At 35.3% G+C, this 12,161-nt stretch overlaps 1 protein-coding gene across 1 annotated transcript; it reads left to right on the top strand.

Moving 5' to 3' along the window:
• Nucleotides 1-561: 561 nt before the first annotated feature.
• On the top strand, nucleotides 562-2,998 carry LOC110655262 (uncharacterized protein At3g52155, chloroplastic). Its single transcript, XM_058142673.1, has 5 exons — nucleotides 562-740; nucleotides 894-1,029; nucleotides 1,363-1,584; nucleotides 1,722-1,797; nucleotides 2,249-2,998. The coding sequence occupies exons 3-5, from the start codon at nucleotides 1,522-1,524 to the stop codon at nucleotides 2,902-2,904; spliced, it is 795 nt and encodes a 264-aa protein (XP_057998656.1). The 5' UTR covers nucleotides 562-740; nucleotides 894-1,029; nucleotides 1,363-1,521; the 3' UTR covers nucleotides 2,905-2,998.
• The last annotated feature ends 9,163 nt before the right edge of the window (nucleotides 2,999-12,161 follow it).

The raw sequence follows: 12,161 nt of genomic DNA, 5'->3' as shown, positions 1-12,161 counted from the left end.
GGGGGTGGAGTTGTAAGTAGAGAAGGGCGGGGGGCGATAGAGGGGGGAAGAATAGATCAGAGAGAGGGAGAGTTTTTAAATTTTCCATGCCATTTTTCACGTCAATTCCTGTGAGCCAATTTTCACCAAAAAAAGGACTGAAGAGTAGGATTGAAAGAAATTAAAAGTTTAAGTGTGACATTGTTAAAATTAAAAGTATAGAGTGTTTTAAAGCTTTGGCATTTAAACCCCAAGTTAAAACTTTGGGATTTTTATCTAACCCAAAAAACTTTGGCATTGAAACCCAAATTAAATGCCAAAATTTTAAATTTTAAAAGATACCGACAAATTTGTATGAATTTTTTTTTTATTTAATAGAGATCTAATGAGCGAAATAATAATTACTTGGTTACCTAGCTGAAAATAACCCTCTTACCTTTAGTAACTCTCAGCATAAATGTAATAAATTTTAAAATTAGTAGATAGAAAAAATAAAATTTCATGCCTCCACTTCCTATAGAATTGGCGATGGAGAAAGAACAACCATACTAATTCTAATTAGTCATTAATTTCATATTACTAGTAACTTGTAAATTAACTTTATTATATTTGGTTACCTTTAATATTAATTGTATGGAAAAATAAATATATACTAATTTATTTGAATTTTGTATTCAGGTTACAGATTTTTCTCTTGCCAAGTTTTTGCCGAATACTAATAGCGTCAGCCACATCACCAGTATATTGAAAGGAACTAACGTGTAAGATATATATTTTAAATAAGTGGTTGAGTAAAATTACAAGGCTATTAGGTTTACTTTTTCAATAAAAAATATTAAATAATAACTGAGGAAGTACAAATTTTGCTGGTTTCTTCTTTTCTAGAATTTTTTTAATAAAATTTTTTATTACAGTTATGCAGATCCAGAATATGGTAATATTCAAAAAGTTTATAAGAAATCAGATGTTTATTCATTTGGTGTGGTACTTCTACAACTAATTAGTGGAAGGAAACCTCTAGATGACAAAGACCTTGATATCGTCACTTGGGTATGAGTCGTTTGACACTTATCTATTAAATGCAATACAATTTTTTAAATATTTCAAAATTATAATGTAAAATTAGTAATATTTTATCTAAGAAAAATGATTAATCAAATATTTGTAAATTGATAAATAAAATATAATCTTTATTTAGTTAACATAATACGATAATAGAAAATATGTGAATAACGAACCATATTGACATATTTGGAATGTATAGTTCTACCAATTTTGATATTTCAACAGCTAGTTCTTATATTAGCATACATTCACAAATATGGTGGAAAATTAAAAATTAATTTTGATGAAAAAAGTAAATTTATATTTATCAACATTTAGGCGAGGACTCAAATCGAAGAAGCTTTGGATAATGGAGAATATACAGCTCTGATTGACTCCATACGGCAGAGTTATGACGAACAGAAAATCAAACAGATAATTGTGGCTCTTATTGATTTCAAACTAGAGAAAAGCTATGACGAAGAGCAAATAAAACGGATGATATTTTGTGCTATAGCTTGCACAAATAGACATTCAAAGTATCGCCCACAAATGCGGAAGGTAAAAGCTCAGCTCATATGTATGTATGCATTAACTGACATCCCAACGAAAGAGATTACATAATAGTTGGAATAACTTATTATTATTATTATTATTATTATTATTATTATTATTATTGTTTTGCCATGTCATGCAAGATAATTGGAGTTCTTGAAGGGACAATAACACCTCCAGAAAAGATACTGGATTGGGAGGACAACAAATCCCTGCATGGTATTACATTATAAAGCTCCCTTTCTTTTGACAAATATGGTTTACCTTTACCTAATGTTAATCCATTTTCTTAATTTTTTTGATAAATTACATGTGTGGTTACACTGAATTTTTTCAATTTGATATGAATGTATATTTTCAATCGCAAAACTTTAATTTACACTTGTGATATTTAGAATAAATTAAGAGTGTTTTTAATCAAATCACATTAAAAATTTAATTGTTTGGTGGTTATTTTTTTCTTTTTTTTTTCACTTTATTATTTATAGGATTCACCCTGATTTATATGTTTAATTTTTATTGACTTACCATTCCATACAAGGAATATATACAGTTTTGTTATATAATTTCTCTTAAATGAGATCACTGCCCATATTACTGGATCAATTTTTTGTAAAGAAAATGTTTCATAACAAAAATATTTACCAACCACTACAATCTGCCGTTTCAGTTGGTTGCAGCTGCCCTAGTTCCCGAGTGCTTTTGCCCGCTGGATGCAGTTCTTTGGCGACGGTGACAGCCACGGTCACCGATGAAGATTCCCATCAAGCTCCCTCCAAATCGGTGGCTCGCCGCCTTATTCTCCTTCGTCATGCTAAGAGTTCCTGGGATAACCCTTCATTGCGAGATCATGATCGACCTCTGAGCAAAGATGGACAGGATGATGCTGCTGCAGTCGCTCAAAAGCTCCAGCTGAGTGGTTGGATTCCTCAGCTCATTCTATCTAGCGATGCGACACGGAGTAGGGAAACGCTAAAAATAATACAGGAGCAAGTGCCAGACCTCTTGGATGCTGATGTCCATTTCATTTCAAGCTTCTATTCAATTGCATCCATGGATGGACAGACTGCTGAGCATCTTCAGCAAGCTATTCAGCAAGCTGTCTGCAGATATTCCTGCGACGAGATCCATACTGTTATGTGCGTTGGACATAATAGGGCGTGGGAGGAGGCAGCCTCAATGTTTACCGGTGCCTCAGTGGAATTGCAGACATGCAATGCTGCTTTGCTCGAAGCTACTGGGAAGTCCTGGGAACAGGCGTTTTTGTTAGCAGGACTTGGTAGGTGGAAACTTCAGGGTGTTGTAAAACTAGATAATAAACTTTAGCATTTACCAGAAATTTTGAGTACCTTCCACAACATTAACACATCTGTCCACTCCTCCTTTCCAAAAATAAGAAAAGAGATGCCATCTTTACACTTACTAGCAGGGCTGTGCACGATTCTTGGGGGAACCGAACCGAACCTAAGAACCGTACCAAACCAACAGGAACCGTACTGAATCGAATTTATTTTGATACTTTGGTTCGGTTCTGATTCTTTATTAAGAACTGAACCAGAATCGTACTGAAACCAAACCAAAACCGTACCGAACCGGAACCGAACCGAGAACCGAATTTATATATATACTTTTCTATATTTTTTTAAGATGTATTATATACTTTCTGTAAAGTCCTCACCGTCGGTAGTCCTTACATTCTACTGTCCCGACGACTAATGTCTGTTCGGACAGTCAGAATGTCTGGAACTACACTTAAACTATAGTGAAGAGGTATAAATTGAAGGAATAAATGTTAAGAAAATATAAGAAAAATTTAGAGGAAATAAAATAAAAATTTAGAGAATTTATAAATTGGTACAAAAATAATAAAAATAACCCGATATGCAGTATGAAGGGCATTTTGGTTATTTCACCCCAAAAGGTGAATTTTGACCTAAATGTCAAATTAAAATTTAGAAAATAAAATAATTAACATAAATTAAAATTTATGAAATAAATTAGGAAAATGAGAAGAGAAATAAAAGAAAAGAAAGGAAAAGAAAAGCTTATGGAAATTTAAAATTTAAAGTACAAAAATAAAAATATATAAGACACAAGAGGACAAATCCCTACCAACCTTCACCTTCTTCCCCACTCCCTCTTCTCTCTCTTGGTCGGCTGCACCCTCCCCATTTCCTCCATTGATGTCAAGCTTTCAAGCTTGATTTCCCAAGCTTCTTCCACCCAAAACCCATAGCTCACTTCACAAAAATTTCTCCCCACTCCATAAGGAAGCTATAGACACCCATTGGAAGCAAGAAAATTGAAGTTAGGGAAGCTCAAGTAAGGTTAGTGCACTAATCCCTCTTCTTCTCTTTATTAAACATGAAAAGCATGTTTAGCCAAGTATAAATACCATGAAAATAAAAAGAAAATCTTGAGGAAAGAACCCTTGAATTTTCGGAAGCCATGGAACTTGAGGTTTGTTGCTTTTAAGTGATGAAAAGGTTCCGTGAGAATGTGTGATGAGTTAAAATGTTTGGGAGTTTGATTATGTAGTGTTTGTGTAAATTTGAAACTTTGAAAACTAGGGTTTGTGTAAATGCTTGAGGACTTTGTGTAAAATGCTTGAAATTGACCTATTGAGTTGAGATTGTTGCTTATAAAAGTGTATTGCATGCAAATTGAAGTAAGGAAGTTGGAGGAATTGAGATATTGGGAGTGTTAATTTTCTGCAGGTTGGGACTTAATGAGTCTAGTCCCTTTATTGAACCATAACTGAAAATGTGTAACTCCAATTGGTATGAGGCCAATTGGAGGTGAAATTAGACTCAAAATAGCCCATTTTTCATGTAGACACCATGCCCAAATTTTGTCAAAATCATGACCAATTTTCTGCCCAAACCCGAATGACCAAACACTGAAACCCAAAAAATGACCAAATGAATAGTACATGTTCATTTGGTCATAACTCTCTCTATACTGGTCCAAATGACCTAAAAGTTACATTAATGGAAAGCTTAGACATAGAGCTACACTTTTCATGAAGACCACTTGACCCAGTTTTGCCTTTAACCAAGTTAAATTGTTAGCATAACTTGGGTCACTAAAACTGCCAACCCAGAAATTGACCAAAACACTGTTCCTTTGGTATGCTTGACCAGTTTTGGCAAAAATGCCATAACTTGGTCTCCAAAGTTGCAAATTGAGTGAAAATAGTGCCAAAAGTTTTATAAGATATAGCTCAACAATTTTTATGTTTTCACCAAGCTCCAAAACCCATTGCATCCTAGGGAAAATATTAGCCAAAATTAGGAATTGAAATCTGGAAAATGTTAAGTTGAACCCAGAATGCCATTTGATACCTGTGTGTTCATTTGGCCATAACTCCCACTAGAAAATTCCATTTGAGATGTGCCAATATGATCTAGAACATGATACTTAGGGCTACAATATTGATTTAGACACATTTGCCAAATTCTAAGTGTAAAGACCCTAAAAAGAGGGTTAAACATACTGCCCTGAAGTTTGACTATTGCCTTTATAGGATTAAGAGTCCAGGTCAATACATTGACCATAACTCACCACACCAAGCTTGAAAATTTATGAAATTGTACCTGGGAGTCCTTAAGACATAGAGGAACAAATCTTATGAAGGAACCTAAGTTTAAAAATGATCATAAAATGATCAAATGACTGGTCAAAATTTATTGACCAGGAATTATCAATTCTAGATAGCTTAGAGGCAAAGGGATCAGTTATGGTATTTTGACCATAATTTGAGTTCTATAACCTCGAATTAAGTAATTCAAAAACTAAAATTCAAGTTTAAACATAGAGGAGCAATTATTGTGAAGGAAGTGTGACCAAATAGACATCCTAACCTAGCCAAATTCCTACATAAATATAATACATCAAAATGAACCTAAAGAAAGGTTCATAGGAAAAATGTTATACATAATAATTAAAATACTCATAAGGCTAATTAAATATAAAAAATGATATGAATATGTAAATTGGGACTAATGTCCTATTAATATGAAATTAATGGTACTACTGAACAGTACCAGAAAATAGTGACAGTAAATAGTACTAAAATAATTAAAATTATGCTTAATTGCCCATAGTATACCTAGACTTATTTATTTAGTTTGGATAAATTGGTATACCAATTAGGGACTACAGATAGCAGTACTGCCCATAAGAATAATCAATAACAGATAAAATTTGTCTGATATGATTATTTTACAGGCCTCATGCCTGCCCATTGGCCATTGTGCCTAATTTTTATATGAGGCTTAAAAGCCTACCCGCAGGCTCCATGCCTGACATGACCGACGTATACTGGATAGATATATGACTGTCTAATCAGTATACTCCTGTGCATCCAGCTTTTATAATTTGTTATAAGTTTTTTGGGCACTGATAAAAATTAATTAAGACTTAAAATACAATAAGTAATCTTAAAAGATCCCGATAATGTCAATTTTTTTCAAAGTGCAATAAAAATGTAAAAGACCCAGAAATTATGATTTGCAAATATTAATTCAATTGTTTAATTATTGTTATTATAAATTATGCACCACTAAGCATTATGCTTAGCGTATTGGTTTTCCATTGCGTAGGTATTGGAGATCAGTCTCAGCAGCTGTAGCAGTAGTAGTAATAGTGCACACATAGAGCTCAATTAGATCTGCCAGTGTTTACTGGTCACCTCTACAGTAGTTGTATTTCTTTTTGGTAGGGCCCATGTATGTTTAGATTTTATACTTTTTGTTCATTGTACATAAACACATGATGTATTCCATTTTGAGATTGTAATGTAAACTAGTAATCTATTATCTATGAATTTCTATATGCATGCAATAGATGATATTTTTGAGATCTCATAAATAATTGTGAATGAAATGACAAAAGAGAATATGATATGGAAATATGTAAAATGAATATGAACATGTTAACAGGTGATTAGTGGAACCGCCCAGATGTTAATAAAACAGAGGAGGCTTTGTCCAGGTCTCCACAGAAATAAGTTATGAAAAAAAAAATTCTACACATGGATTACTACTTTTAAATGATATTAAAAGTTAACAATAGATATGATAAAACAAGATAGGGTGCTCCGGTACCGAATGTGGCACTTCTTGCTCTGCTCTACAGTAGACAGGTAAGGGGCGTCACATTTAGTGGTATCAGAGCAGAGGTTTAGGTGGTCCTAGACCTAGATAGTTAGAAATAGATAGATTGCATCACATTCATGGGTATTTAAATAGAGTCAAAGTGACACTAATGCAGATATGTTCTTTATCTTTTTTATAGGATCGATGGCATATGATCCTTCAGAGCACGAACCTCCAGGACCGATAGAGGAGGAGGTAGAGCGTCACGCACCCGCACCTGCTCCTAGTCGGGGTCGAAGTAGTAGTAGAGTGGAATCATCTTGAGGTGTTGTGAGTAGGGCACAGTAGGCCTTCTATGAATAGATGACTCAGCTGCTCCATTAGGTCACCGGAGCCATCCCACAGCCACAGCCACCTCCACCTCCACAGCCACAACCACCACCACCTGTACAGCCACCTCCACCCCACAGCCACAACTTGTACATGGATCCCCACTAGAGAGACTGCAGAAGTATGGGGTAGTTGACTTCAGAGGTAAGAGGGATGATGATCCAGCTACAGCAGAGTATTGGCTGGAGAGGACAGAGAGGGTATTGCAGTAGTTGCACTGCAACCCAGAGCAGCAGTTGGAGTGTGCTTTATCACTGCTATAGGAGGATACTTATAGATGGTTGGTGATAGTATCGAGGGTGGTACAACCTTCACAGATCACCTGGGAGTTCTTTCTGGCTGAATTCAGAAAGAAATACATTAGTCATGTGTTCTTGGAGGCTAGAAGGAGGAAATTCCTAGCACTGAGATAGAGGCAGCTTACAGTCTCCGAGTATGAGCAGTAATTTGTGAGACTTAGTGGATATGCATTGGAGTTGATACCCACAGAAACTGATAAGTGTAGAAGGTTTGAGGATGGACTGAATGACAACATCAAGTTGATAATGACATCTCACCACTTTACGAATTTCTCTCTCTTGGTAGCATCAGCCCTTGATGTGGAGAGAGTCAGAAATGAAGAGCATTCTAGAAAGGACAGGCAATGCAAGAGAGGTTCTGGATCTGGTCAGTCCGGTTTAGCAGACACGGGTAGTAAGAGGTCAAGGAGTCTCAAGGTCAGACTCAGGGTCAGGGCTCGATTTGCTCCAAGGAGAGGAGGAGGACAGTCTGGTGCATCAATGGGTAGTTCACCTGGTGCAGCTACACGGGGATCAGCCCCACCACCTGCTTGCGTACATTATGGTAGACCCCACAGAGGAGAGTACAGATTGTTGATGGGTGGATGTTTCAGATGTGAGTCTATGGATCACTTCCTGAAGGATTGTCCCCAGAGGAACACTAGTGCTCCCACTGCTCCACCTCAAATGGAGAGGTCTGTCCTAGCAGCACAGAGGGGTAGGAGACCTACGAGGCCTGATACAGCTGGTACATCACAGAGGCCTACTGCAGAGATAGTGCAGATGCAGGAGACTAGGGTAGCACCACGTGCTTATGCTATGAGAACTCGAGATAAGCCAGAACCAGCTGATGTGTAACACCCCCATTTGTATAGCCTAGTATATTTCACTGTTCCGGTGACCGGTGTCGGTCCGGACAATTAAGGGGATTAGAACCACACCTAAGACAACTAGAGAATCCATAAATACAAATAATTAGTAATTGCCAATTAGTTAAGTATAAATAAGAAAAACAAAACATAAGAAGTTAAATGAACCGAGAGTCACAGCAATGGGTGACCTTCTCGGGAACGACTGCGAAGTCATTTTAAACTCAAATTTCAAACCGTAAAATGTGACACCGCGGCCCTTAGGACCTTTATAAACACAGTGGAAAAGAGAAAATCACGAAAAAGAACTGTTAAGTCAATCAAATAATTAGGTCAGGGAGCCGGAAAAAATATGAAATTAATTGCAAACCGGGATGAACCGACGAGGGGTAATTTGGTCAATTGACCCCGAGAGCTGACTCCTGACCTAACTGTCAAATAAAATCGGAGAAAAAAAAATTTCAGAATCGAGAATTAAATTAAAAAACTAATAAAAAAATAAATAGAAAAAAAAAGAAGAAAAAATGGAAAAGTCAAAAGGTGATGACATCATGCATGACCTCATGCATGATGCCATAAAGAATAAAATTAATTTATTTACTTATTTAGATTTTTGGGTCTTCCATAAGTAAATAAAAGAAAAGAAAAGAAAAACAAAAAAATTCATTGCCTTCTTCTTCCCTTCCAAACTGTTTTCTCTCTCCCTTAGCTCTCTCTCTCAAACTCCATTAGAGCTCTTAAGTCAAGCTTCATAAACCTTCAATTCCACCATAAAAACCTTACTCTCCAACATTAAATCTTGTGGTTAGACCTAGATAAGGAGCTTGACAACAAAAAGAAAAAGAAAGGAAGAAGTTTTGAAGAAAAAAGAAATTCTACATAAAAGGTTAGTAATCAAATTTGATAATTTGAGTTTGATTCTTACATTTCTAACTTATTGAGTTTGTAAATAAACTTAAAATGGAAAGAAAATTTGTTGAGGGATTATATAGAATTTTGGACAGCTAGGGTTTGGTTGGACAAAGTATAAATTTTTTTGAGCTAAACATGTTAGGAAGCTTAATTGAGTTAAGGGAGCATGTTTATAAGTGTTTAATTAGCTAAATGCAACAAATGACATGAATTAGGGTTTTGAACATTAGGGTTTAGAGACCAAAAATGTGAAGAAGTGCTAAATGATGTCTTTGACATAGTTTAAGGGAAGAAATGGTCATTTGTGACCTAATTAAGTGTGTTAGAAGTGTTTAAATCAAAGCCAAATTCGGATTGGGTATGAAGTATGACCAAAAGTCAACTTTGAGGGACCAAAAATGAAATTTTACAAGTCCAATTGATATGGGACCAATTGGGAATGAAAATAGGCACTAAATGACACAATTTTCATTTAGGAAGCATGCCCAAAAAGTGACCAAAACCTAGTGAACAAATTGACCAAAGTTGAAAAATCACAGTCTGCCTCTGTATAACTGACCAAATGAACAGTATTTGTTCATTTGGCTATAACTCGAGCTAGGCAGGTCTAAATGACCTGAAATTTTACCAGTGGTTAGATGAGATATAGACCTAAAACTTTCATGAAGAACACCAACCCAAATTATGCCATTAACCCAATCAAATTACTGAGCAAATTTGGATCACTGAATCTGCAGACTGCAGATTTACCATATGAACAGTAAAGTTTCAATGGCTATAACTCTCTCTAGAAAACTCCGATTTAGGTGATTCTTGAACCGATGGAAACCTAAGGCATATTAAAATATTTCATATGAAGAAAGTTAGACCAAATTATGGACTTAACTTGATCAAATTGCTGAACGAAGTTAGATCAATAAATCTGCCATAACTAAAATTCTGCAGCATGAACAGTAACAGTATTTTGGCTATAACTTGAGCTACAAAACTTCAATTGGAGTGATTCAAAAAGGAAAATAAACTTAAGACAATAGGAAACATTTTCTATGAAGAAAGTTTTGTCAAATTCCAACAGTAAAAGGACCAATGAAACAGTGCAACTTAGGACTCCAAAACTGAAAATTGACAATTTTGCCTAAAAGACTTAAGTGTTGAGAAAATGACCAAAACCAACAAGCTTGGTGACCAAAATGTGGTATGTGGGTGAAGTTGGAGTTCCCATACCTATTAAGCCTTAGAAAGTCAATAATTTGACTTGAATAGTATAGTGAATAGTAACCCAAAACACAAAATTTCAAGAACGTCGAGTTAAGCACGTTAGAGCTAGGTAAAAGTGAAGTTAAATTTATTTTGGATTTATTTTAAGTTCTAGTACTGAAACATTGTAAAATTGTGTGTTTCAGTTGGAAAGAATACCGGGAAAGAACCCGAGAAACCGAGTCGAGGCCAAGAGGCGACTCGCTTGAGGTTTGTGCATAACGTGTAATTTTTGTAAATTATTTGCTGCATATTGTTTTGAATGATTTGAAAAAGTGAATTGAGACATTATTTATGATGCTTTAATCGAAATTGTTGAAAGTTATTGTGTATATTTGAAATGACAATGTTTAGCAAACTGTTAAGATAAGTTTTGAAACCACAGTATCATGACCATATATTTGAACACCTCACTAGCACGACTAGTGGGGGTAATTAGTTTCGAATTTTGATTCCTTCTCTGGAGAAGTATTGAGGTGTGCCAGTAGAAGAGGATGTGAATGGATATCCATATATTTGAGCTAGCTAGCCTTGTGAAGTGATTTCTCTTTAGCCTCTGGCTATTGAGATTCTATTTGTTTTGAATGGCATGAACTAACTGTGAGTTTTATGAAATGTGATTTGATACTTCAAAATGAAATTGTTTGGGATTAAAATCTCAAAAATTATGTTTTGTGTTTAACTCGCATGCTCAGTTCAAATTTTGAATAAATGTGATTTTATTTCTGCATAAAGATTATTTTAGTATGTTGTGCACCACTGAGTCCTAGTACTCAGTGATGCATGCATTTTAGATCATCATTTAGGAGTAATTTTTGCACATAATTTACCCTTATTCATAGCTATTATTTTAGATATTAGTATATATTTAGTCAATTTTGCAATTTTCACTTTTCTTAGTTTAATTTTTGGAATTCATTTGTTTTGTAGGATAAATTTGGAGAAATTTGATGTATTTTGATCGAGTAGCCATTTGGAGGAGATTAAAATCGAATTGCAAAAATTTTGAAGTTGAGTAAAAATGGCCGAGAGCGACACAACCTCGCAAAGACAACCGAATTAGCTTATGTCGCGGTTGTGTCGATCGTCCGATATTCACGCCGAGCGACACAACCCGCGACACAACCGACTCGGCTTATGTCATTTTTATCGAAAATTGTCGACGTGGCATTTCCGCATCTCCACCTTTTACCTCACTTTCTCCGGATCCTTCCCCTTTACCCATTCTAGAACAGTCCTCGCTTATATAAAGTGCCCTTTATCACTTTCTTTCCATAGAGAGCAAGGGAGGCATTTTTGGCAAGATTAGAAAGAGAGAAGGGAGCACTTTTTGCATTTCTTTTTCCAGAATGCAGATCACGTTCGCACTTTTGTGCAGAATCTGCAGAAATTTCCGGGTTTTTCTACCCTTTAAGCTTACATTTCCATTATTTCTTCATTTCTTCATTTGGGTTTGTCTTTAAACAATGATTTGTGAGTAGTTGATTGAGATTCTAGAGATGGGTTTGTAAATATTGATTTGTATTGTGGTTTTGAATCGATTTAGCCATTTAAATGGGATTTGTTATATTTTGATTTATTGCTTGTGTGCTTATTGCCTTGCTTGATGAATGGGCCCTCATTAAGTTAAGTTTTAATCCTTAATAGATGGACTGAAAAGTGAATATTGGGGATGGATAATCTTGCAATAAACTTTATTTTCTTGGTGTTAGAAATAAGCTAAGAAGATTAAGGGGAATTTTCCAAAAATCAATTTTATGCATTAGTTGGGTTTTTGT

Source organism: Hevea brasiliensis, unplaced genomic scaffold (genome assembly GCF_030052815.1).
Source record: "Hevea brasiliensis isolate MT/VB/25A 57/8 unplaced genomic scaffold, ASM3005281v1 Scaf645, whole genome shotgun sequence".
Taxonomy (NCBI): Eukaryota; Viridiplantae; Streptophyta; class Magnoliopsida; order Malpighiales; family Euphorbiaceae; genus Hevea; species Hevea brasiliensis.
This window is presented reverse-complemented; position numbering and strand designations above follow the sequence as displayed.

What these genes read in the sequence shown, in the direction of transcription:
- LOC110655262 (XM_058142673.1), top strand. Translation starts at nt 1,522, where the DNA reads ATGATATTTTGTGCTATAGCTTGCACAAATAGACATTCAAAGTATCGC. An exon ending in ATCGCCCACAAATGCGGAAG is followed by an intron (nt 1,585 to 1,721) that starts GTAAAAGCTCAG and finishes ATGTCATGCAAG; the next exon opens with ATAATTGGAGTTCTTGAAGG. An exon ending in GGACAACAAATCCCTGCATG is followed by an intron (nt 1,798 to 2,248) that starts GTATTACATTAT and finishes CTGCCGTTTCAG; the next exon opens with TTGGTTGCAGCTGCCCTAGT.